This window comes from Piliocolobus tephrosceles, chromosome 8 (genome assembly GCF_002776525.5).
Source record: "Piliocolobus tephrosceles isolate RC106 chromosome 8, ASM277652v3, whole genome shotgun sequence".
Lineage (NCBI taxonomy): Eukaryota > Metazoa > Chordata > Mammalia > Primates > Cercopithecidae > Piliocolobus > Piliocolobus tephrosceles.
This window is the reverse complement of record NC_045441.1, coordinates 54,853,125-54,878,727: the sequence shown is the minus strand read 5'-3', so window position 1 is coordinate 54,878,727 and position 25,603 is coordinate 54,853,125. Positions and strand designations below refer to the sequence as shown.

General features: G+C 45.5%; 1 protein-coding gene across 1 annotated transcript in view; it reads left to right on the top strand.

Annotated features, from left to right (window-relative positions):
- Window positions 1-3,146: 3,146 nt before the first annotated feature.
- NFE2L3 (nuclear factor, erythroid 2 like 3) overlaps window positions 3,147-25,603 on the top strand; it is a 31,593-nt gene continuing 9,136 nt past the window's right edge. The window contains exons 1-2 of the mRNA XM_023225927.2: window positions 3,147-4,043; window positions 25,290-25,469. Of these exons, the coding sequence (XP_023081695.2) occupies window positions 3,474-4,043; window positions 25,290-25,469 (750 nt within the window). The 5' untranslated portion in view covers window positions 3,147-3,473. The remainder of the gene's footprint in view (window positions 4,044-25,289; window positions 25,470-25,603) is intronic.

Genomic DNA, 25,603 nt, shown 5'->3' with positions numbered 1-25,603 from the left:
AGGACTCCTTAAAACATGGTAGCTTCCTTGCTGGGCATGGTGGCTCATGCCTGTAATCCCAGGACTTTGGGAAGCCAAGGTGGGTGGATCAACTGAGGTTAGGAGTTCGAGACCAGCTTGGCCAACATGGTGAAACCCCATCTCTACTAAAAATACAAAAATTAGCTGGGCGTGTTAGTGGGCACCTGTAATCCCATCTACTCAGGAGGCTGAGGCAGGAGAATTGCTTGAACCTGGGAGGTGGAGGCTGCAGTGGGCCGAGATCGCACCACTGCACAAATGGTAGTTTTCTTCCCCCAGAGTGAGGGCTCCAAGAGGGAGAAAGTGGGAGAGAGGGTAAGCAAGATAAAAGCCACTCCATCTTTTTGTAATCTAAACTCAGAAATGAAAGCCCACCATTTTTGCCACATTTTGTTTATTAGAAGCACATCACCAGGTCTAGCCCACGCTCAAGGGAAGGGAATAATCACTGGACATTATCTTAGGCATTGCCTACCCTACCAGGATGCCATTTAAAGCAGTGCTTCTCAAACTAACCCTGGTGAAGAATCAACTTAAAAAAAAAATTTCAATTTGTTGCAAGTCAGTACTTTTGTCAAATAAAATAGAAATTCATTTCTAGAAAACTAAAATTACAAAGGCATTAAAAACCCCCAAAATCTCGGCTCATCTGTTGATGTTGTAATGATGTCAAATTGCTATATACATTTCTTTAGGCCAAGCATGGTGGCTCACACCTGTAATCGCAGCACTTAGGGAGGCTGAGGGAGGAGGATCACTTGAGCCCAGGAGTTCAAGACAGGTCTGGGCAACACAGCAAGACTCCATCTCTACAAAAAGAAAAAAAATTATTTCAATTCTCAATTCTATTACTTATCTCATTTGGATCAGAAGCAAAAAGTTTACATACGGGCATCAGTTTCAGGTCAACCTTTGAGTAGCACTGATTTCAGGATTTTATGAATGCAGATGACTTTTCGAGGCTTTTACAAGACAATGGTTTGGACTTTTCGCTTGGCTATTCCTAGATGGAGGATTCTAGAAATAAACCTTAGGAAGTTTTTCCTTCTAATTTCATTCCATTCTCTCCATGCTCCTAAAAATGGGACTTTTTATTGTGAGTAAAGTCAAAGGTATGTAGGATAGTCTCCTGGTTAACACTTTACTGCAAGATCTTTTAGGTACCCTTGTTCCTGCCAGTCAGAAGTCATAGAGTTAAGCCACGCTTTTGAAGTGTGTAGTCTGAAAGGTATTTAACACTATGATTATCAATTCACATTATAAAATGGTGAGGGGTCAGCCCACTTCCCAACAAATGTTAGAAGTTTGAATGTGCTTCCTGTTCCTAGTCTATTCAGATTTCTCAAAATACATCTCAAGTGTAACCTCCTCAATTCAACTAATACATTTTTTTTTGAGCATCAACTGTGTGTAATATTCTTGAGGGCACCACCTTAAAGAAGGCACTCCTCTACTCTCAATAGTTTATAGAGCTCCCTACATAAACCCTGAAGTAATTTACATCTAAGTATTTTGGCAATCGAATACATTATTTCTCTTGTTTCTTGGTATCTCACAAATTTTTATCTCATCTCCCTAGTGAAACCATAAACTTACAGAACAAAAGTACTCCATTTCATATCCTTCATGCCTCCAGCACAGCCTCAGGCAATTAGTAGGTTCTCAGTAAAAAGCTGAAGGCAGCATTTACTAAGCTGAGACTCTGAATCCCCTGTTCAGAGACTAAATGCTGTGAACCGGGTCTTGGTAACCTGGCAATCACATTTCTTCATTCTCTTTGCCACCCCAACCCATCCTCCAAGGCTTAGCACAGAGGAAGCAACTTTAAGAAGTCTGTTTCTGCTCCCCTGGTCCCCATTGTTTTCTCTTCTTACTACACTAGCCCAGGAGAGAGATGAGAAACCCAGGTGGAGGGAGGGGCCTTTTAAAACAAATCTTGCTCAACTTTTTACACAACTGGCCATTCTCAGTTGGACATCCCCTCCTGTCCCCTTTTCTTCCAAGGAAGAGAGCTAAGGTTAGTAAAATCTACCCTTGCAAGGCCCAGTGCTGGGTACTGTGCATGCACAAAGGTGAACCAAACAGGTTCCTTGTCCTCAAGAGTTTGCAATGGGCAAATCAGACCGATTCTCATCTACAACACAGAGTAGAATGAGCCAACTGTTATAATGTTGGCGAACGGAGAAAGCACTGTGGAACAGATGGGGGAGAGATTAATGCCAACTGGTGAAAATTCAGAGGATGTAGCTTTGGAGCTAAGCCTTGAGGGTGAGTAATACAAACAATGGGTAGCAGGGAGCACTTCCTACCTATGCAGTGCTGTGGTCGGTGGTTTACATGCATTATCTCATTTGGGGCTCACAAAAGGTCTGCTGGGGAGGTGCCATTATTAGTCTCATTTTACAGTGAGAAAACTGAGGCACAGAGAAAAGGAGAGATTTGTCCAAGGTCGCCTCTCAAGTGGAGGGGAGACTTGAACTCACTCAGGGTAACTGTAGAGCTGGTGCTCTCAACCCTCAAGGAAACAACGGATAAGGAGCAAAGGATACCAAGAGAGGAGGTCTAGCACTATGGAGAGCACGCCCAGAGAAGAGAGAGGGGTCTGTGAGGCGGGGACTGGGGTGTGCAGAGTGGTGGGATGACTGATCCCAACGGCACATATAAATTTCACGTGTAATTTATATGTGAAACTACGAACTGTACACAAAATATTTCATCTGACCTCATCGCATCCCTGTTTGACGGGCGCTATGATCCCCATTTTACAGATGGGGAACTGAGAGAAGTTACTCTTGCCCACTGTGCCCGCCAAGTGTCCTCACGTGGAAGTGAAAGCCCTTTGCAAGCTGCCAGACGCCTCGCCGTTGCCCAGTCACTCTCCGTCTAATCTACACATCCTGTCCCTTCCCACCCAGCTACCCGCCACCTAGTCCTCCACCCCAACTCCCGCCCTTGGCTTTCAGCTAGGATGGTGCAGCTCACGGGTGGCAAGGGGCCACTTGGTGCCCAGAACAGCTTCTGCTCCCAGAAAGCCTTGCGTTCCCCGAACATAAAGAGGCTTTGAGCTCGGGGAGCCCCGCCCCGCACGGCCCCTCCCACGGGCGCGGGCCCGGGGCGGCAGGGGGCGTGTTCCCGGCGGCTGCGCCCGCGGCCGGGGGCGGAGCTTGGCCACCGCGCCTGGCTGCAGGCGGCCGGGCTCCTTGCGCAGGTGGCTCCTCCTTCGCTTCTCCCGATTCCCGGCCGTGCCAGGCACGGTGCCGGCTGCCGAGGGAACACCTTTGTGCCCGGTCCTGGGAACCCGCGACGGCCGCCGCGCGCCCCGGTTCATTGTTTCGCTTCTCCGGGTCCCAGGCAGGTGCGGGCGGCGCGTGGGGTCCGCACGTGTCACCCCGGCGGCTGGGGCGCGGGGACCTGCGGGCGCCGGCAGGGGCGTTCCCGGGCTCGCGGCAGCGATGAAGCACCTGAAGCGGTGGTGGTCGGCCGGCGGCGGCCTCCTGCACCTCACCCTCTTGCTGAGCTTGGCGGGGCTTCGCGTAGACCTGGACCTTTACCTGCTGCTGCCGCCGCCCACCCTGCTCCGGGACGAGCTGCTGCTCCAGGGCGGCCCGGCCAGCTCCGCCTACGCGCTCAACCGCTTCTCCGCCTCGGGAGGGTGGGGGCGCGCGGGCCAGTTGCATCCCAAGGGCCGGGAGCTGGACCCGGCCGCGCCGCCCGAGGGCCAGCTGCTCCGGGAGGTGCGCGCGCTCGGGGTCCCCTTCATCCCTCGCACCCGGGTGGATGCGTGGCTGGTGCACAGCGTGGCTGCCGGGAGCGCGGACGAGGCCCATGGGCTGCTCGGCGCCGCCGCCGCCTCGTCCGCGGGAGGAGCCGGCACCAGCGTGGACGGCGGCAGCCAGGCTGTGCAGGGGGGCGGCGGGGACCCCCGAGCGGCTCGGAGTGGCTCCTTGGACGCCGAGGAAGAGGAGAAGGCACCTGGGGAACCGACGGCTCAGGTGCCGGACGCTGGCGGATGTGCGAGCGAGGTAGGTGCAGAGTGGGACGCGAGCAAAGTGTGGCGTCTACGCCGCCGGGAGCCCCCGAGGCTTGTGTCGGATCTGGGCAGGGGCCACTCTCGCTGTGTCCTGACACCCTTAGCCCCTGGGCTTTGCAGGTTCGCAGATGCTGCTGCTCTGATTCCGAGTGAAGGGCTACTAGTGCTGTTGCGGTGGCTTTTAGGTGTTTAAGGAAGAAGCGGATGAAATCATCCGTTTGGTTGTAGAGAACACCTTTCCTTGTGTTCGATGGCTGGCAAGAGTAGTTCGGGGATGGGGATGGGAGAAGCAATGCCCGCTGTCTTCGCTGAGTACCTCATGTACACTGGGATGTCGTTCTCTGGGACCCGTGCCCGACATGGACGATATGAAGGAAGCCGTGACCTCTGGGAGGATGCACGTTTTTAAGAAGACTCTCCCGGCCTAACGCAAGGGCCTTCGCCCTGATTTCAACCCAATTGCTGTTCGTTTTTGCTGCTTCCCTGGATTAAGGAGCCATAGTCAGGGTCTGTTCAGAGGCCACCTGGCAGGCGGTCCCCCTGTGACCTAACCATCCCCTGCACCTAGCAATCCTTCTTCCTGGAATTTGTGTAACCTCTTATTAGCATAAAGAAAACAGGTACCTTGACAGTCACCTAGTGACTAACAAGTTCCCTTTGGTTTATGGGTCCAATCCCTTCTCTGGCTTAACTTCTTTCTGAAACCAAGTTTACCAAGATCTGTTGATTGAAGTATCTGGTGCTCCCCATGGAACGTTTGAGTTCAGTGTGATGACACTTTAGCACCAATTTCCACAAAACCACTTTACTCAAAAGTTCCTTCCAGGGGACTTTTAAAATTCTGTCTTGGCTCAAACTTTAGTGTTTGCAACTGGTATCGATCAACCAGTGGTGATCAACAAGTGTTCTTCGGGTGTTGTTTTTGTGGGGCGCATTCTTATGCAAAATGGGATTTGGGGCTAAACTGGTTTGTTTGCTGCTCTTCAGAATTGCCGTTTGTGTAGGCAGTTGCCAGACAAGCTTCTCCACCCTCCTGGAGGGGTCATTGTGTGGAAGTGCTCGGTGATTCACTGTTATGCTGATCTGAGCCCTTCCTCTTCCTGGGGACCGGAACCAACGGGGTGGGGGCCTGTGAGAGTCTTGGAGGGATCCTTCTGTGTTCAGGATATACTGTGGGAGGTTCTTCCCCGCTCACTTATCCATTCTGGACCCTATGGGGTCTGTCTCACCTAAATGCTCTGCCCTCTAATAAGCAAGTACATGCTGCACTGCCACCATTCCTGGTTCTGTAACACAGAATTGAAACCTAGTGCTGGATGCTGTACCAGATGGCACTCTGCCACCCACACCGGAATGCCAACCCGTGTGCAAAGTGTACAGGGACCTGGAGGGAGGAGAGAGGAAGCTGTTCAGTCCTCAGAAACTTCCCTCCTGACATGACCTGGGAGACAACTGGTGGCCTTCCCTTGGCTGTTTTTTGTTTGTTTTGTTTTAAATACAGGGTCTTGCTCTGTCACCCAGGCTGGAGTGCAAAGATGCAACGACGACTCACTGCAGCCTCAACCTCCCCGGCTCCAGCGATACTTCCACTTCAGTCTCCCAAGTAGCTGGGACAACTGGTGTGCACCACCATACTGGCTAATTTTTTGTAGAGAGAGGTCTCACTATGTTGCCTAGGCTGGTCTCGAACTCCTTGGCTCAAGTAACCATCCCATCTCCGCCTCCCAAAGTGCTGGATTTACAGGCATGAGCCACCGTGGGTGGCCTAGACTGGCAGGCCTGCCTTGGAGGCAGCTTTTGAGCCTGGGCCAGCCAAACCACTGTGGAGGCTCTGAGTCCAGCTTTCCTAGGGGAGAGAGTGAAGTTCCCCGATAACCATTCTCCTGGCAGTGCCTTCCTGGCTGGGCTGGCATGTGTGCACCGTGTTCACTTCTGGGATGACCTGGTTACATTCAATCTGGCAAAAATCAGCTGTCTGGCTCCTTACAGTTGTCACGGCCAGTTCACTTTTGTAGCCTTTTACACCAACCTTGCGTGATGCACTGGCCAGGCACCCTTATATACAATTTGTACTTAAGAAAAATAGGTCTGAGTGTGGTGGCTCACACCTGTTATCCCAGCACTTTGGGAGGCTGAGGCGGGCAGATCACTTGAGGTCAAGAGTTTGAGACTAGACTGGGCAACATGGTGAAACCCTATCTTTACTAAAAATACAAAAATTAGTTGAGCGTGGTGGCACATGCCTGTATCCCAGCTGCTCAGGAGGCTGAGGCACAAGAATCGCTTGAATCTGGGAGGCGGAGGTTGCAGTGAGCCGAGATTGTGCCACTGACCTCCATCCTGGGTGACGGAATGAGAATCTGTCTCAAAAAGAAAAAAATAAAAAGAAGAAGAAAACTAGAAGCCCAGGTTAGGGATTTGGCTAAAGCCACATGTCAGTGCAAAAAGAGGGACTAGAGCCTGAGTCTCCCGACTCCCAGACTGGCACATTAATTAAGTACCTACACTGTACTCAGGCTCTCTGGACATCTGGGACATCTCAGTGCATCTGGGATGGGGTGACTCAGCCTCCCACTGCCCACGCTAACCACTCTCCAGTGCTAGACTGTGCCATTCATAATGAAGAGGTTGCAATTTGGAACCATGACCTTGGGGAGAAAATGGGCTGGAAAAACAACACTGGTCTTTGTAGTCAGCTAGACCTGGGTTTGGGAGCATCACCTGCTAGTATGCCCTCCCATATGCTGCTTGAATCACTCCAAGCCTCAGTGTCTCATGTTAAGTGGGAGAGGAATGTGTACTCCTGAGGGAGTTGTGCTGATTAAGTGGGAAAAGCCCACTGGGAAGGGCAGCATGGTGCCTGAATTGTATAGCTGCTCTCTTCTGCCCTCCGTCCTTAACCCACCCTCCTTCACCTGTCCCTGCTCGCTGGATTCCTTTTGGCTTTTTTGTCTACATATCTAGTTTGGTTGGTTATTAAAGAAGTGGGGTGTGCTAGACCCAGACTGCCTGGTTTTGAATCCCAGTTCTACCACTTCTGTGACCTTGGACAAGTTGCTTAACCTTTCTGTGCTTCATTCTCTTCCTCTGCACAGTGGGAATCAGAAGGGTGCTTACCTCAGAGGGTTGATGTGAGAATTAAAAAGTTCATTCCACGTAAAGGGCTTAGAACTTGCCTGTCACTTAAGTGCTTAATAAATGTTAGCTACTGTTAACTTCAAAGAGAGGAAGTGCTTTGTCCCCTAGGAACATAATTTTTAATTTTAAAAAATAGATAATTCCAGTGGCTTACATGTGAGTTGCAGGAGTTTTATAGTATAATTTTCCATAATTTATGTACATATGCAAAAATATTTTGGAGTAGGGGATTTTCCAAGTATCAGAAGGAGTACTGCTTTGGTTTCACTTCTTACTGGGGCTTATCATTATCTGAAAACTGACTCTGGAATTCCCCAGGGCCGACACGCTTCCCTTCATAACCACAGTCATTCACAACGGATGAAGCATGCGTTCTTCCAGGTAACACACAGGTTAAACGAAGAAGTGAAGTGTTTTTGTACAATTGAATGTGTAAACGTATGGAACAGCTGCTTACAGCCAGCTTCAGTATTTCAGAGAGTTGTTGCCACTTTGAAACTGAGAGGGCTTGTGGTCATTTTGATGTGGTTTCCTATCCTGGTACAGAGACCTTCTGCTGAGTGAGGGGTCTGGTAAGACATCTTGATTAACTGCTTGAAGAAACTGTTGGGCTGGGCCGGGCGCGGTGGCTCACGCCTGTAATCCCAACACTTTGGGAGGCGGAGGCAGGGGATTACGAGGTCAGGACATCGAGACCATCCTGGCTAACACGGTGAAACCCCGTCTCTACTAAAAATACTAAAAATTATCCGGGCATCGTGGCCGGGCATGGTGGCACGTGCCTGTAGTCCCAGCCTGAGGCAGAAGACTCACTTGAACCCGGGAGGTGGAGGTTGCAATGAGCCAAGATTGCTCTACTGCACTCCAGCCTGAGTGACAAAGTGAGACTCCATCTCAAAAGAAAAAAAAAGAAAAGAAACTGTTGGGCTGGTTTCTTCAGGGCACAGAGAGAATCTGATCTAGTCAATTTTTTTTTTTTTGAGACAGGGTCACTTTGCCTCGCAGGCTGGAGTATAGTAGTACCATCACAGCTCACTGCTGTCTCAACCTCCTGGGCTCAAACGCTTCTCCCGCCTCAGCCTCCCAAGTAGCTCAAACTACCGACACGCACCACTGCTTCTGGCTTTTTTTTTTTTTTTTTTTAATAGAAATAAGGTCTCTCTATATTGCCCAGGCTGGTCTCAAACTTCTGGGCCCAAGTACAGGCATGAGCCACTGCACCCGGCCTCAACATTTAATTCTAAGAGTAAAGGAAAGAGAAAGAAGGTCCTTGATTGTTAAAGTAAAAATTGTTTTTCATTTCAGAATAAAAAACAGCCCCTAACGCCTAGGCAATTGGAAAAGAAATTTCAGACATTTGCCCATTTTAAAATCACAGCTATGTTACGGAAATAGTCTTAAAATTACATACATTGCATTTATGACAAGCGTTCACAGTGGGATTTGCATTTTGTTTACTAAAGGAAGTTTAAAGGTGCACTATTGTCTTTGTATGGGAAAGGATGTCATTTAAGTCACTGTATGGCTTTGCTAGGGCTGCCATAACAAATACCACAGACTGCGTGGCTTAAACAGAAATTCATTCTCTAACAGTTCTGGAGGCAAGAAGTCCAAGATCAAGGTGTCAGCAGAGTTGGCCCTCCTGCGGGCTGTGAGGGAGAGTGTTCCACAGCTCTCTCCTGCATTTTGGTGGTTTGCTGGCAATCTTTGGCATTCCTTGGTTTCTTCTCCATCACCTGAGCTCTGCCTTTATCTTCACATGGCGTTCTCCCTATGGGCATGTCTGTATCCAGATTTCCCTTTTTTGTTGTTGGGGTTTTTTTGGTTTGTTTTGTTTTTTATTTTTGAGACGGAATCTTGCTCAGTCTCCCAGGCTGGACTTCAATGGTGCAATCTCGGCTCACTGCAACCTCTGCCTCCCCGGATCAAGCGATTCTTCTGCCTCAGCCTCCTGAGTAGCTGGGATTACAGGCGCCTGCCACCACGCCCGGCTAATTTTTTAATTTTTGTAGAGACGAGGGTTTTGCCATTTTGCCCAGGCTGGCCAAATTTCCCTTTTTATAAGGACATCAGTCAGTCATTGGATAAGGGTCTACCCTTCTTCCTATCTTAACTTATCTAGTTACATCTGCAATGGACCCAGTTTCCAAATAAGATCATGTTCTAAGTATGGGGTTAGGAGTTCCACATGAATTTTGGGGACACAGTTCAATCTATAACAATCACCATCTTCCTTCCGTCAACTCTCAGGGTGTTCAGCTTGCTTATGATTAAAAGCTAAGTGAGCTGTTTCTGAAAGCAGCTGGTCTATATGGAGGATCATTTGCACAGGACTTGGTATGTGCTCCCGAGAAAATCTGGGGTTTTGCTGGCTTGATGTGCAACCCTGGGGAAGCTTGGCTCAAACCAACTTTTTCCAGTCAGTATTTCCCCTCCATTAGTAGATTGTGGAGAAATCATCTTTGCCAAGTCTCTTGTGTCATTCTTCTTCTTTCTATGACCCCTACTTCTCAACCCAGACAGTGGGAAATTAGCATGCAGGGCCCAAGCCCTGACCCTGACTTGATGCAGGCTGGTCTAGGGGTCTTGTGTGCTGGCCCTGGAGTCAGACCAGCTGGGGAATATCCCAGTGCCACACTGGTTGTGTGATCTGGGGCACACTTCTTAACTGTTCTGAGCCTTGGTTCCCTTATCCGTAAAATGGAATAGTAAGAGCACCTTAGGAAGTGGTGGTGAGGATTAAATGAAATAGTGCAAGTTGAGCAGGGTTGATACACTGTTAATAATTTAGGTGGGACTCATACTGCTTCCTCCCCAATTTACTCCTGTCCATTGCGTTGTCAGGAGCGGGTTTCCAAAGCACACCTTGGTTCATCTCTCTGCTTTGTGTGGGATGCCTCCTCTAGCTCGCCATTGTCTACTTATTCAGTATTTTGTCATTCACGGCTGCCCTTGTGGCTTATGTGACCCAGCCCCCAGCTGCTCTTGCTGGGCCTCTCCATGTAGCCTTCTTTCCAGGAGAAAACTTTCTCCGTCCCTTTCCCCAAACAACGCCATGATCTCCTGCCCTTTACTCTCTTACCTTTGCCCAGAATGCCTTCCTTTCATTCCTCTCTTTTATGGTTAAATTCTCAAACTCAGCTCAACTGTCACCTCATCCATAAAACATTTCCTGTTCTTCCCTTTGAGCCCTATTGCACTCTGTAATATTTCTTCTAAGTCCTATGGCGTCCTCTCCTTTGAACTCCAGTGGCTGGAGTGTGGAGACTGGGTCTTGGCTTTCACCTGAAACAGCACCCAGGGACAGGGTTAGGAGCAGAGGTCAGTTCAGCCAGTGTCTGTCTGTTGAGCACTTATCATTCATGACATTGGCTTTGCAGAACTTCAGAGACACCACGAGTGTGAAGGTGTCTTGGGTCCTTCAAGGCCCGAGTCTCAACGAGAAAGTAGGTCAGATCTGAAATCCTGATGGGCCATCTGACTATTTAATGCCAACTGTCTGAGTGGATGGGGCAGTGGAAAGCAGACTTTCAGGCTGGCATTATAATTAATCAAGTGGTGAAACTTGGGATTGCCTAAAGTTATATAGCAAGTTAGTGACCTTGCTAGGAATAGAACAGGTCACCGTTCTTAAGCACTGAGTAAACCACACCTCCTGCTCACTATAAAACTTCAAAGGTAAAAACAAAAGTCTCTCCCATTCATGGCAGCCTTGTGATCCAAAGAGTTTATTCTCAAAATCTTGTCGCTTTTTTTTTTTCCTTTTCTTTGTCTTTTTTTTTTTTTTGAGAGATAGGGTCTTGCTCACCCAGGCTGGAGTGCAGTGGTGCAGTCATATCTTACTGCAGCCTCAACCTCCTGGGCACAGCCATCCTCCTGCCTTAGCCTCCTAAGTGGCTGGGACCACAAGCATGCACCACTGCACCTGGCTCATTTTTTAAAAATTTGTTTGCAGAGACAAGGTCTCGCCATGCTACTTAGGCTGGTCTCAAACTCCTGGGCTCAAGCTATCCTCTTGCCTCTTCTCCTAAAGTCCTGGGATTACAGGTGTGAGCCACCGCGCCCTGCTGGATCTATGTTGATATTCAAATACAGTTCTGGGCAGCTGAAGCCTGCCTAGGCTGAGGTACATCCCTGAGTTGTTTTTGGTGGAGTTGCACGTGGTGGTTGGCAGAATGTGGGCAAGTCACAGAGGCAAGACGTGATATTTTGAAATTGGGGAGAACCGGGTTCCTGTCTTTATCTGTCAGTTCTCCAGAAAAACAGAACAAGTAGAATGTGAATAAATAAATACACACATACACACAGATTTATCTCAAGGAATTAGATGATATAATTGGGAAGCCTGGCAAATTCAAACTCTCTAGGGCACCCGGAAACTCTGGAAGCTCCGCAGGAGCCGTGATGCTGCAGGCTTCAGGGAGAACTTCTTCTTTCTCAAGGAAACCCCAGTTTTGCTCTTAAAGCTCTTCAATTAATTGGATGAGACCCACCCAGATTATTGAAGATAATCTCCTTTCCTTAAAGTCAGCTGGTTGATTGTAGATGCTAACCACATGTACAGAATACCGTCAGAGCAACACATAGCTTAGCACTTAATAGAATGACTAGGAACAATAGCCTAGCTCCTTGACATTTAAAACTGACCATGACGCCATCCAGCTCCACCTCTTCCTGGGAAATCATGGTTTCCAAATTGGTAGATGGAGAAAATGAACATCTTTCTTGAAGAGTTCTTATGAGGATTAAATGACACTGTATGTTTAAGGGCTGGTACTGTTCCTGACATAGTAATAGATGGTCAACAGATGATTCGCTTTTATTGCTTCTGAGCTCCAGGACAAACCTCCAGGACACCCCTCGTCTTCTAGAGGAAATTACCAAAGACTGGAATCCACTTCAGCATGAAAGGAACCCTTCCCTCCCCAAGGGGGAGGTCATACTGGAAATGGTTGAATGAATTGGGGCAGTCCCATGCTGAGAAGATCAGACTGAGGAAGGATCATAATCACCAACTTCAAATATTTGAAGAGCTGTTATGTGAAGGAGGCCTTGGACTTGTTGAGGAGGCAGAACTCTAAATGCCAACTGAAGTTCTGCTAAAGCTCAACCACAGGAAGAACTTAATTCTTAGCTTTTCTCTCTCTCTTTTTTGGCCTTGCCTTTCTTTAGAGTTTCTCCAAGGGTCTAAGGGCAATTCAGTGACTAAATGAGAGACTCCTGGGGCACTAGTTAAAATGCAGATTGCCAGGCCCACCCATCTACCACCAGGCTGAATGAATACCTCCGGAGTTTTCCAGACCCCCAGGTGGTTCTTATGCCAACCTAAGCTTAAAGTCCTCTGCCTTGGTGCTCCTCCCCCAGGGCTCCTCAGTGTCCAGCAATATCTGAATGGAAGGAGTGTCTGGCTGAAAGCCCTTCTAGGAATTTAAGGTCCAGAGCAGTTAAAAAACTGGGCCAAAGTGACTTACCAGGTACTTAAAAGTCAAAGCCCAATTTTCCTAGCTCCTTTTATTATATTCTTTTTTTTTTTTTTTTTTTTTTTTGAGACGGAGTCTCGCTCTGTCACCCTGGCTGGAGTGCAGTGGCCGGATCTCAGCTCACTGCAAACTCCGCCTCCCGGGTTTATGCCATTCTCCTGCCTCAGCCTCCTGAGGAGCTGGGACTACAGGCGCCCGCCACCTCGCCCGGCTAGTTTTTTGTATTTTGTAGTAGAGACGGGGTTTCACCGTGTTAGCCACGATGGTCTCGATCTCCTGACCTCGTGATCCGCCCATCTCGGCCTCCCAAAGTGCTGGGATTACAGGCTTGAGCCACTGCGTCCAGCTATTTCCTGATATATTCTAAAGAACATCTCTCTGGATGGGGGTGGAGGTAGGTTGGGGAATGGGGATCTAGCATGCAAAAACAATGAATGCAAAACTAGCTTGCACATAAGTGCAGTTTAAAATTCATGCTTAACGCCAGGCGCAGTGGCTCATGCCTATAATCCCAGCACTTTGGGAGGCCAAGACCAGAAGATCACTTGAGGTCAGGAGTTTGAGACCAGCCTGGTCAACATGGTGAAACCCTGTCTCTACTAAAAATACAAAAATTAGCTGGGCATGGTGGCATACACGTGTAATCCCAGCTACTTGGGAGGCTGAGGCATGAGAATCGCTTGAACCTGGGAGGTGGAGGTTGCAGTGAGCCGAGATCACACTACTGCACTCCAGCCTGGGTGACAGAGCTGGACTGCATCTCAAAAAAAAAAAAAAAAAAAAAATTCGTTCTTCAGTTCTAGAACAGGCAAAACTGAGCTAAAAATATCAGGAAGGGAGAACTTTCTGAAATGTTCTGTATCGTGGTTGGGGTGTCAGTTACATGGGTGCCTCCATTTGTCAAAGTGTCTACATTTCTGCATGTATAAATCCTACCTAAAAACTATTAAAGAAGAATTCAGTGGGGAGGGGTGAAGGTATTGATGATATAAGAGTGCTGATCATTGTTGAAACTGGGTAATAGTTACATGGAAAGTGCACTGTATGATTCTGTATTCTGTTTACATGTTTGAAATTTTCCATAATAAGGAAAAATACAAAAATATGTATTTTGAGGACCAGTTGGTCTATTCTGCCTGCTGGGATAATTTAACACTAAATAAATGAATCATAAATGATGCTCTTTACTGCCGCCCCCATGGAACGGGCCTCTTGTGTCTTAGCTTCAGCTTCCTAGAGTATGTCTGCCAAGTTTTTCAGCTGTTTCCCTGCCCTCTCCAGGGGACTTTAGAAGTAAGTTTAGACTATTTGACTTTTTTTGTTTTTTCCTTTTGAGACAAGGTCTAACTCTGTTGCCCAGGCTGGAGTGCAGTGGCATAATCAGGGCTCACTGCAGCCTTGACCTCCCAGGCTCAGGTGATCCTCCCACCTCAGCCTCCTGAGTAGCTGGGACTTCAGGTGCGCACCACCACACCTGGTTAATTTCTTGTATTCTTTGTAGTGATGGGTTTCACCATGTTGCCCAGGGTGGTCTCAAACTCCTGGGCTCAAGTGATCCACCTGCCTTGGCCTCCCAAAGTGCTGGGATTACAGGTTCATATCACATTTTATTATGGAAAATATCAAGCATTTATTACTAGTGGAGAAAATGGAGACGGATAATGCCCCCCTTCCCATCATGTAGCTTCAACAGTTACCAATTCATGGCCAGTCATGTTTCATCTTTAACTCTCACCCTCTCTGTGTGCCCCTCTATTCTTTTGAAACAAATCCCAGACATTTCTTAGCAAGGAGAAGAGAAAAGACAAGCATTGTTCCTTTCTTATTCTTCCACTGCCTCCATTAACTCAAAACCTTCTGTAAATATTTCAGTATATATCCTCAAATCATAAGGACTCTTCTAAACATAACCACAATGCCATTAGCACACCTAAAATAAATTCACAAGGATTTTTTTTTTTTTTTTTTTTGGAAACGGAGTTTTGCTCTTGTTGCCCAGGCTGGAGTGCAGTGGCACAATCTCAGCTCACTGCAACCTCCGCCTCCTGGGTTCAAGTAATTCTCCTGCCTCAGCTTCCCAGGTAGCTAGGATTACAAGCGTGAGCTACCAAGCCCAGCTAATTTTTGTATTTTTAGTAGAGACGGGGTTTCACCATATTGACCAGGCTGGTCTCGAACTCCTGACCTCAGGTGATCTGCCTGCCTCGGCCTCCCAAAGTGCTGGGATTGCAGGAGTGAGCAACCACACCCGGCCAGGATTCTTTAATAATCATCACATATCTAGTCACTATTCAAGTTTTCTGTTATCTCATGAATAATTTTTCATAGTTGGTTTGAATCACAATCGGATGAGATCCATACCTTGCATTGTATCCAGCTGCTTTTGCATGATAAAGTAATATTCAAGCAGACAGGTGCTTCACTGGATTTGTACGCAGTCCGCTCCTGCCAGCACCGCTGTTGTAATCTGTGTGATGCAGTGTGAAGCGAGCGGGTGGGGCAGGGGGCGGGGGAGCAGAATTCACCCTGGATGGCTGAAAGGAAGACACTTAAATGAATGACTTCTTACAGCCATGTGGTCAGGGACAGACAGGGATGTTGGAGTCCCCAGAGGCTCCCGGTGAGAAGGGATGGAAGGAGTTGCTGGAGCCCAGGATTAGGGGCTGTCATCGTGGATCATGGAGGAAATGCTCTGACCTCCCTCCCCCTTGGCTATACCTGTGTTCTGCTCTAGCCTTCCCCTGGTGAACCCAGCTGGAAGCCAGCCAGCACAGGAGCCCTAGAGTTTCTCAGGGACGCACATGGACCTGGAGGGCAAACAAGAACCAGTACTGTGGCCAAGAACTGGCTGTGAAATAAAAATGCCTGCCGCCAAATCCTGGTTCTGTCATTTACTGGCTGTGTAACTTAAGGCAAGCTGCTTAACCTCTCTGTGCCTCAGTTTCCTCTGTAATATTCCTCTGTAATAACAACACCTACCTTACAGGGATGCCGAGCAGCTTAAATGAGATAATGTACATAGGGCCTGGCCTACAGCCAGTGCTCAATCAACACAAGCTGGAATTATTACAAACTGCTATTAAAAACCACCCAGGCCAAACAGGACACAGTCTCTCTTTATCTGGCTCCATGTTTCTCTCTAAACCTGACGACTCCAGCTTGCCTCCAGCCTAGAGACAGGCCTCAGAGTGCTTTGGCCTTACCACTTTCCCTCTGATGTCATCCTTCTCAGAGACACCACGCTGTTCTTTGTCTTTGAAGGTTCTCCCAACCCTAGAGGTCAAAGCAGGTCTCCGTCCCTCCTCCTCCAGATGAATAAATGAAAGGCCTAGCTAAGGCAGCTAAGGCTGTTCACAAAGGGTATTTTCAGGGGCAAACCCTCTGCCACATGACTCACATCCCAGTATAGCATAAGCAGCACACTTGCCAGTTGACAGGGGCTTCAGAGACACTGCAAGGAGAAGAGAAAAGCCTAGCTTTTCTTCCCCTTTCCATTACATTACTGATTCAGAAAACCTTTGCGCAAGACTCTTCTGCTCTGCTCCTTACGCGGGTGGCAAAGGTGAGTGGCTGGAGGGCAGGTATCATGTTTACAGCCAGTAGGAAAGAAAAAACCCATATAATTTGTGATTTTAGATAGAACAGGATAAGTGCCATAAGAGAAAACCTAGAAGACATGGGATTTTAGAGACAGGAGAACCCAGTTTTAGTTAAAGGGCCCAAACTGAGAACGTTCTGGATCCTTGCAGAGCACGGATGGTTCAGTTGCCAGCACAGAGAGATGTGGTGGGGCGGGCCTTTCCAGCAGGTGCCAATTCTGTACAAGTCAGTAGGTGTTTAGTTGTGACTAAGGGCCCCAGCTCACAAGTTTACGATAGCTTTCTGTGTGGCAGGTGTGAAAATGTACTTTTTTTTTAATTGTCCCAGCCCCACAAGGGTAAAAGTCACCTATTCACAAATAAAAAGTAACTTAATGATGGGTTTAACTTGCCTATTCTTTAAATAAAGAGCATGAACTATAAACCTCAAGTATACACAACAGAACTAGGAAAACATACTCTATCTCAGTTCCGTGTCACTGAATTGAGAAGAAAAACAGAAAAAGAAAGCAGAGATAATAATTACTGGCTACCAGGGCTAGCTGGTTTCACTTTCTCTTGAAATCCAGATTGAGTTATTGGCAGTTAATCATTAATTGCAAATCTTCAGAATCAAAAAGTGGTAGAAAGGAGTAATTCGTGTTTATATAGCAGCTTAGACATATGAAGGGGCTATTTTTAAAATGAGTATCTGATTTTTTAATTTTTAAATTATTTTTAATTTTTTTTATTTCCGAACAGGTGGTGTTTGGTTACACGAGTAAGTTATTTAGTGGTGATTTATGAGATTTTGGTGCACCCGTCACCCAAGCTGTATACACTGAACCCAATTTGTAGTCTTTTATCCCTTACCCCCCTCTTGCCCTTCCCCCCTCCCCTCACGTCCTTGAAGTCCATTGTGTCATTCTTGTCATTCTTTTTGTTGTTGTTGTTGTTGAGACAGAGTCTCAAAAAAAGACTCTGTCACCCAGACTGGAGTGCAATGGCGTGATCTCGGCTCACTGCAACCTCCACCTCCTGGGTTCAAGTGATTCTCCTTCCTCAGCCTCCCAAGTAGTTGGGACTACAGGCACATACCACCATGCCTGGCTAATTTTTATATTTTTAGTAGAGAAAGGGTTTCACCATGTTGCCCAGGCTGGTCTCAAACTCCTGACCTCAGGTGATCCACCTGCCTCAGCCTCCCAAAGCGGTGGGATTACAGGTGTGAGCCACCATGCCTGGCCATTCTTGTCATTCTTATGCCTTTGTATCCTCATAGCTTAGCTCCCATTTATGAGTGAGAACATACGATGTTTGGTTTTCTATTCCTGAGTTACTTCACTTAAAATAAGAGTCTCCATTTCCATCCAGGTTGCTGTGAATGCCATTAATTCATTCTTTTTTATGGCTGAGAGATTATATATATATATAATATATATGATGGAATACATATATATATGATGGAATATATATTATATATATATAATCTCTATATATCTCTCTCACAATTTCTTTATCCACTCATTGATTGATGGGCATTTGTGCTGGTTACGTATTTTTGCAAGTGCGAATTGTGCTGCTATAAACTTGCATATGCAAGTATCTTTTTTGTATAATGACTTCATTTCCTCTGGGTAGATACCTAGTAGTGGGATTGCTGGATCAAATGGTAGTTCTACTCTTAGTTCTTTGAGGAATCTCTATACTGTTTTCCATAGTGGTTTACATTCCCACCAGCAGTGCAGAAGTGTTCCTGAAGAGGCTGTTTTCAACTAATTCCTTAAAATATGAATTAGATATTACCTTCTCATTTCGCACATGGGGAAACTGAGGGTCAAAGAGGTTTAGCAGCTGGCCCAGTGTTACCCAGCTATTAGGTAGGATAGGTCTTTTTACTCAGCTGGTTTGAACTTGGGCCCTCCTAGCCTATAGGCTGTTTTGGGCTTTGCAGACTGCATATTGTATTACACTTGATTCTAGCCAAAATGCCAAGAAGCAATTGCAAATTATATTACAAATTCCATAGGCCCTTTTTACTTTGTAAATATTACAGCAGCAAGTCCTCCACCCCTCCCTGCCTTGAGATTCTCCCTTTCTCTCCCTCAAGGTAGAATAATTGCTAACTGTTAGAAGTTGGGTTCTCTGGGAAGCAGACTCTGAGACTACTTTTAGGGTGAAGGAGGTTTATTAGGGGGAACCCTTGGGATCAATAACTGGAGACAGGCAGGATTAGACAGAAGCAGAAGTCGAATTGTGATGCAGGCTGGCAGAACCCAGCACTTGGGCTGACATGGATGCATCAGACTTGTCCCACATTGGGCCTAGATGGCCTTGTCTCTCTACTCTCACCTGACGGGTAATGGGATATGGGCACACTGGGACGGGTGTGACCTTAGGGGAGGCAGCTCTTGGATGGTGGAGGCTGGCCGCCCACAGGTGTCCAGGAATAGCCACAAGCCCTCCTTTGAAGGGGACCTGGGCTGCACATCTCCACATGCATCCCACTAGCCCTGGGGGAAATGCTTCCTCTCGTTCATCACTTACGATGCTTGTTGTGTTTATTATATTTGCTTCATAATAGGCTCTCAAGAAAGAAAAGTCGAATGGATACAGGAAGGATCATCTAAGAAGATACTTATTCAATACCTAAGTCTGTGCAGGTTGAAGTATTTTTCTTCCCTCAGTCTGTGGAATTCAGTCTGCTATCCAGATTCTTGAGAGTGGCCGGGTGCGGTGGCTCACGCCTATAATCCCCGCCCTTTGGGAGGCTGAGGTGGGAGGATTGCTTGAGCCCCAGGAGTTCAAGACCAACCTGGGCAACATGGCGAGACCCTGTCTTTACCAAAAAAAAAAGTTTCTTAAGAGCTATGCAGTCTCTTCTTCCCCTGTGGCCTCAGGTGGGTCACCATGTGGAATAGTCCTGGTTTATGCTTGTTGCCCAGCCTAATTGTTAATAGTAACCTCCTACCCTCTCAAAAGTGGATGCGTTTGGTGATAAATTATACAGTCACTTATTCACAGACCTTTGGAGTGTCAGAGCTGGAAGGGGCCTTCTCAGGAAACCAGGTTTTCAACACTGATGTGACATGCCCCCAGGTCTTGCTGCCTTCCTCTCCTGCCTCTCTCTACCCGGCTAAAGAAGAAATACCCACTGTACCCACTACCTTCCTTCCCTTGGCTCTTTTAGTTGCTCATCTTTAAGAGCAGGCAGGCACGCTAACATTTCAAATCTATCCCCACCTCAGTCCAGAGTCGTGCCCTTACCGTCTTCATATTCACCCCGTGTTTCCTATGTACACTGAAACCCGCGAGACTGTCCTGCTAATGAGCTGTGTTTCTCACCTTTTAATTAGCTAATATTGAGAAACAAACCCAGGGTAGGTGGGCTGTAAGGAAATGGGTGTGCTCACATACCAGATGGCAGTGTAGGTTGGAACAGCCTTTTTGGATGTCTGTTGGTATATCCCATGAAATAAGTTTAAAAAGTTGTCAGAATAGTTTCTTCAGAAAAACAAAAAACTCCTGGCACAGACAGAATTCAAGGGGAATTCTTTCAAATATTCCAAGTATAAAGAATTCCGATGTTAAATAAACCTTCCCAATTCATTTTTCAAAACCAGGATAACAATGATACCAAGGCCTAAAAAAGCACATCAAAGAAAACCATGAATCACTCTTGGCCTGCATGACTGAGTCCTTTTGGAAGGCTGAGTGGGGATCACTTGAGCCTAGAAGTTTTGAAACTAGGCCGGGCACGGTGGCTCAAGCCTGTAATCCCAGCACTTTGGGAGGCCGAGACGGGCAGATCACGAGGTCAGGAGATCAAGACCATCCTGGCTAACACGGTGAAACCCCGTCTCTACTAAAAAATACAAAAAACTAGCCGGGCGAGGTGGCGGGCGCCTGTAGTCCCAGCTACTCAGGAGGCTGAGGCAGGAGAATGGCGTAAACCCGGGAGGCGGAGCTTGCAGTGAGCTGAGATCCGGCCACTGCACTCCAGCCTGGGCCACAGAGCGAGACTCCGTCTCAACCAAAAAAAAAAAAAAAAAAAAAAAAAAAGTTTTGAAAGTAGCCTGGGCAAAACAGCAAGACCCTTATCTCTACAAAAAGTAAACATTAGCCAGGCATGGTGGCATGCTTCTGTAGTCCCAGCTATTGGGGAAGCTGAGAGGTGAGAGGATCACTTGAGCCCAAGAGTTTGAGGCTGCAGTAAGCCATGATCACCAGTTTTCATCTATCAGATTGGCACTTTTATCCTTTTTTGAAGGCCTTTTCAGTAGATTCCATCAAATAAAAAATACACATATCCATTGACCCAGCATAAATTCCAGGAACGTATCCTACTTGCGGAGATTTTAATATCTGTTACAAGAAAAGATTACAAACAACTATCCACCATTAAGAAGCCAGTTAGGCTGGGTGTGGTGGTTCATGCCTATAATCCCAGCACTTTGGGAGGCTGGCAGGTGGATCACCTGAAGTCAGGAGTTCGAGAGTAGCCTGGTCAACGTAATGAAACCTCGTCTCTACTAAAAATACGAAAATTATCTGGGTGTGGTGGCAGGTGCCTGTAATCCCAGCTACTTGGGAGGCTGAGGCAGGAGAATCGCTGGAACCCTGCAGGTAGAGGTTGTAGTGAGCTGAGATTGCGCCTTTGCACTCTAGCCTGGGCAACAAGATCAAAACTCCTCAAAAGAGAGAAAAAAAAGAAGTCAGTTAAATAAACTATAGTAAGAGGCAAATGAGTATACCATTTGGATATTATCTATGCCTTGAATTCCTTTGTCTCCTTTTTTCACATAGCTAGCTCTCTCACTTACCATAACTTGCAGTTACTTCATTAGTTCACTTGTATTTTTGGTTCCCTCTCTCTTTAGAATGTGAGATCTGGCCAGGAGTGATGGCCCACACCTATAATCCCAGTGTTTTGGGAGGCCAAGGAGGAAGAATTGTTTGAGGCCAGGAGTTCAAGACTAGCCTGGGCAACATAGCAAGACCCCATCTCTACAAAAAAATAAAAATAGAATGTAAGATGTGAAGGGGGCAGGGTCTGATTGTATTTTTTACTATTGTATTCCCAGCACTAGTGTTGTATTCGATACTCAATTTAAAATGACTGACTGTATCTCAAATACAAGTCATCCTTATTGGTGAAGCATTCTCATTAAATTAATCAGCAAAAATATACCGTTATTATTTAGCATTATTTGGGAAGCATAGCCAAAGCAATAGACAAGAAAATGAAATAAGAAATTTAAATGTTAAAAGAGTTGAAAATATTAAAGTTTATATGTCTATACACTTGGGGGCAAAATGCAAATAAACAGAAAATTTAATGGGAGAATTATTCTGGGCTAACCCTTTGCTGTTGCCTTGGCCAAAGTGATTTTGCTATGTAGGCATTTTTAGGTGAACCTTTTAGCTAAATATAATTTCAAACTTTTAAAAAATGGCATATATATATATATATACCCTTTACCCAGATTTACCTGTTTATGTTTTGCCTCATTTAGCTGTATTAAGAACCATGTCTCTCTGTATACATATGTAATTCTCTTTGTTTTGAAACATTTATAAGTGAATTGAAACCATTGCATCCCTCAACACCCAGATACTTATTAGTGTATATTTCCTAAGAACAGTGATTTTCTTTTCTATAGCCAGTTATCAAATCAGGACATTTAATATGAATGTAAGGCCACTATCTAATCTACAGTCCATCTTCAGAATCTGTCAGTAGGTATTTAGTTGCCAGGTCTCTTTAGTCACCTGTAATGTGGAAACACTCCTCATTCTTGGTGTTTCTTCACCTTTAGATTGCTGAAGGGCATCAATCAGTTAGTTTGTAAAAATGACCCCCAATGTTGATTTATCTGATGTTTCCTTAATGGTTAGATTGAGGTTATGAATTTTTGGTGAGAAAACCACAGAAATGGTATCGTGCCCTCCATATCAGGAGAGCACAATGTTGGTTTAACTCCGTATTTTGATGATAGAGTTGACCATTTGATTTAGATGGTGTCCGCCAGATTTCTCCTGCAGTGTTATTATTTTTTTTTTTTGTAATTAACAAGTAATCTGCAGCGTGATACTTTGAGACTATTTAAGTATCTTATTTCTCATAAAATTTTCACTCCCTAAATTAAGCATCCATTGATGGTTTTCAAATTCATCATTCTCCTTTTATATTTATTATTTGTATTCTACTTTAAGAAAGAGATTTCCTCTTTCCTTCATTTATTTATTTATATTTAAATGCACTCATTGATTCTTTTGTTCAACTCATTTTATTCAATGAGTTATGATCCATTATTATATTATAGGATTTTTGACCTAATTTTGGCTTCTTATAGTGTGAATTTTGACCACACAGAATTTCTCTGCCTCCAGTCCTTCTCTTCCTGAGTTTTCAGGCAAGACATCTTACATACCTTTGTTACCAATTCGTTACACTCAAAAAGTTTCCCCCACAAAAATAGCCTTCCCAGACTAAAGTTTTCTTAATCAGTTCCTCTATGGGTTTGATCTATATCAACCACTTGTTTCCCTGTTACTATTTATGTAATATAGGTGACACTCTTGTGTTTGCATGTTTGTGTGTGTCCATGTGTGTTGTATTAATGCATATATTACATATTTAGGGGAGTTTGCTTCATGGTTCTAAAATAGATCATTTGATTTAGAGATTAGAAGTTTATCTCTCTACCAACAGCAAATTTTTAAACAAAGTTAGCTGCTTCAGGTATCCAAAGTTTTGAATTTGATTATCTTCAGATTTAACAACAACAAAAAACCTTTGGTCAGTCACCTTTTCTTTCTTCCCCAAATTTATATCAGTATTGTTGCAGGAAGGAACAATCCATCAGAAGTAGGATCTCTATCAAAGTCTTGGGATATTGTGTCTAAGAGTTCAGCTATTCAACAAATGTGTAGTAAGGGTCTGTTATGTGCCAGAATCTGGGTTAGGAAGTGGCCAATAGCAGGAACCAAGCAGACAGAGCCCTTGCCTTCAAAAAACTAGCATTCTAGTAGGACAAACAGCAAACAAATAAACATGGTGATACATCAGCTGGTGCTAAATGCTATGGAGAAAAAATAAAGCAAGATAAGGGAAATAGATTTTGGTGTAGTTTTTTATATAGAGTGATTAAGAAAGAAAACGGGGATGGCAAATATTTGAAGAGACCTGGGGGCAGGAGGATAAGAGGGTTGAGAGAGCTTACAGGCAGAAAGGGCTGCAAATACAAGGGCTGTGAAGTGGGAGAGTGCTTGGTGGACCTGAGGACTGAGCCTTGGGACATTGCTGTTTAGATATCAAGGGGATGAAGAATCCGCAAAGCAGAAGTTCTTGATGAGGTAGGAGAATAGAGAGGTACTTGGATGCCAGCTGAAGAAGCTGTTTCCAGGAGGAGGTAGTAACTAAGTCAAATTTTGCTGATGGATGAAGAGAAAATACACTGAGTACAGATAACTCTTAGGAGGTTTTTGGTTTAAAGGGGAGCAGAAAAATGGGATGGAATCTGAAGACTAGTGTGGGACCAAGGGAGTGGTTTTTAAAGGTGGGGGTATTTGTGTATGATAGTAGGCTGATGGGAATTGTCCAGTAGATGAGAAACAACTGTTGATGCAGAAGAGACGGGAGAGTAGCAGGAGCAATATCTTGAGCACATGAGCAGGGTTGTAATGGAATGTGCAAAGGAAGAGACTGATTGAGCTAGGACCGAACATCATCTACAGTGTCTAGAGGGAAGGCACAGTGTCACAATTAGGCACAATCAGACAGAGAAGCCAGTAAACCAAGTGGGCCAGCAGAATATCAGCCTCCTTTTTTCCTTATCTTGCTTGATCTTTCCCCTTTCTTCTGGCATCTATAAATTTCCATTTCTTCAACCTTCACTTAAAAATTTTTTTTTCTGTGGTTTGGTGGGAAGGGGGTGTGCCAGTGTGTCTGTTCCTGGAAGAACAGAAATTGTGAAAAAGTTTGACAAGCTTTAATGTTATAGGGGAAAAAAATATATCCAGAGAGCTTTTGATATCATAGTTGAAACTATGTTGAAACTATGTGAAACTATCTGAATACGCGGTACACTCTAAATGGTAATCATATTTGAATGTTTAGAGGAATTCTCTAGCCTTTTAGTTATTTAGGTCTCCTTATTTATAAAGTAAATTAAGGTAGAAGGACATATCTGGGTAAATAAGTATAGATCTGTGGAGATGTTTTATATGTATCATTTTCCTGATTATAAAAGGAATATGGCCGGATGCAGTGGCTCACGCCTGTAATCCCAGCACTTTGGGAGGCCGAGGCGGGTGTATCATGAGGTCAGGAGATTGAGACCATCCTGGCTAACATGGTGAAACCCCATCTCTACTAAAAATAAAAAAATTTTTAAAAATTTAAAAAAATAGCCAGGCGTGGTGGCAGGCACCTGTAGTCCCAGCTACTAGGGAGGCTGAGGCAGGAGAATGGTGTGAACCCGGGAGACAGAGCTTGCAGTGAGCCGAGATCTCGCCACTGCACTCCAGCCTGGGCTATAGAGTGAGACTCCGTCTCAAAAATAAATAAAGCAATATGTGTTTGTTGTAAAATATTCACAGTTATAGACATGTATAAAGTGAAGTAAACTCTTTCCCACCCTGTTCCCAACCTTCCAGAGAGAACCACAATTAATAGTTTGTAATAATAGTTTCCATATTTGATCAGTGTTTGCTTCCAACTTAGCTGTTTGATTTTGAACAGAAAACTAAAACTGCCTGCTGGCAACATTAATTTCCATATCTAATCTAACTCACGAGTATTTTAAATTCAGGGGCTTTATAAGTGCGTGTTAATTTAAATTGCACAGATTCGAACAGCCTGTCTCAGGACAAGATATAAAACTGACCTTTGTTTCTGAATTAAATGTTTCTTTGATACTAAAATAATGAAATGCCAGTCTTAGCTTTTGACTTGTGGGTTTCATGGTCCCTGAACAATAAGCACAATGCAGTTTTAAAGACTGTTTGCTTATTTGATGCAATTTGGTACTTTTATAGGAGAACGAGGTACTAAGAGAAAAGCACGAAGCTGTGGGTCATAGTTCCCAGCGTGAGGAAAATGAAGAAAGGGTGTCAGCCCAGAAGGAGAACTCACTTCAGCAGAATAATGAAGATGAAAACAAAGTAGCAGAGAAACCTGATTGGGAGGCAGAAAAGAACACTGAATCTAGAAATGAGGTACGCCTGTCAGAATATTCAAGCCTTGCCATTTTGGTTTTAATGTAGATTTTGTGGCATTGACAGTTTGTGTTAAGAATGAGCATGTAAGGCCGGGCGCGGTGGCTCAAGCCTGTAATCCCAGCACTTTGGGA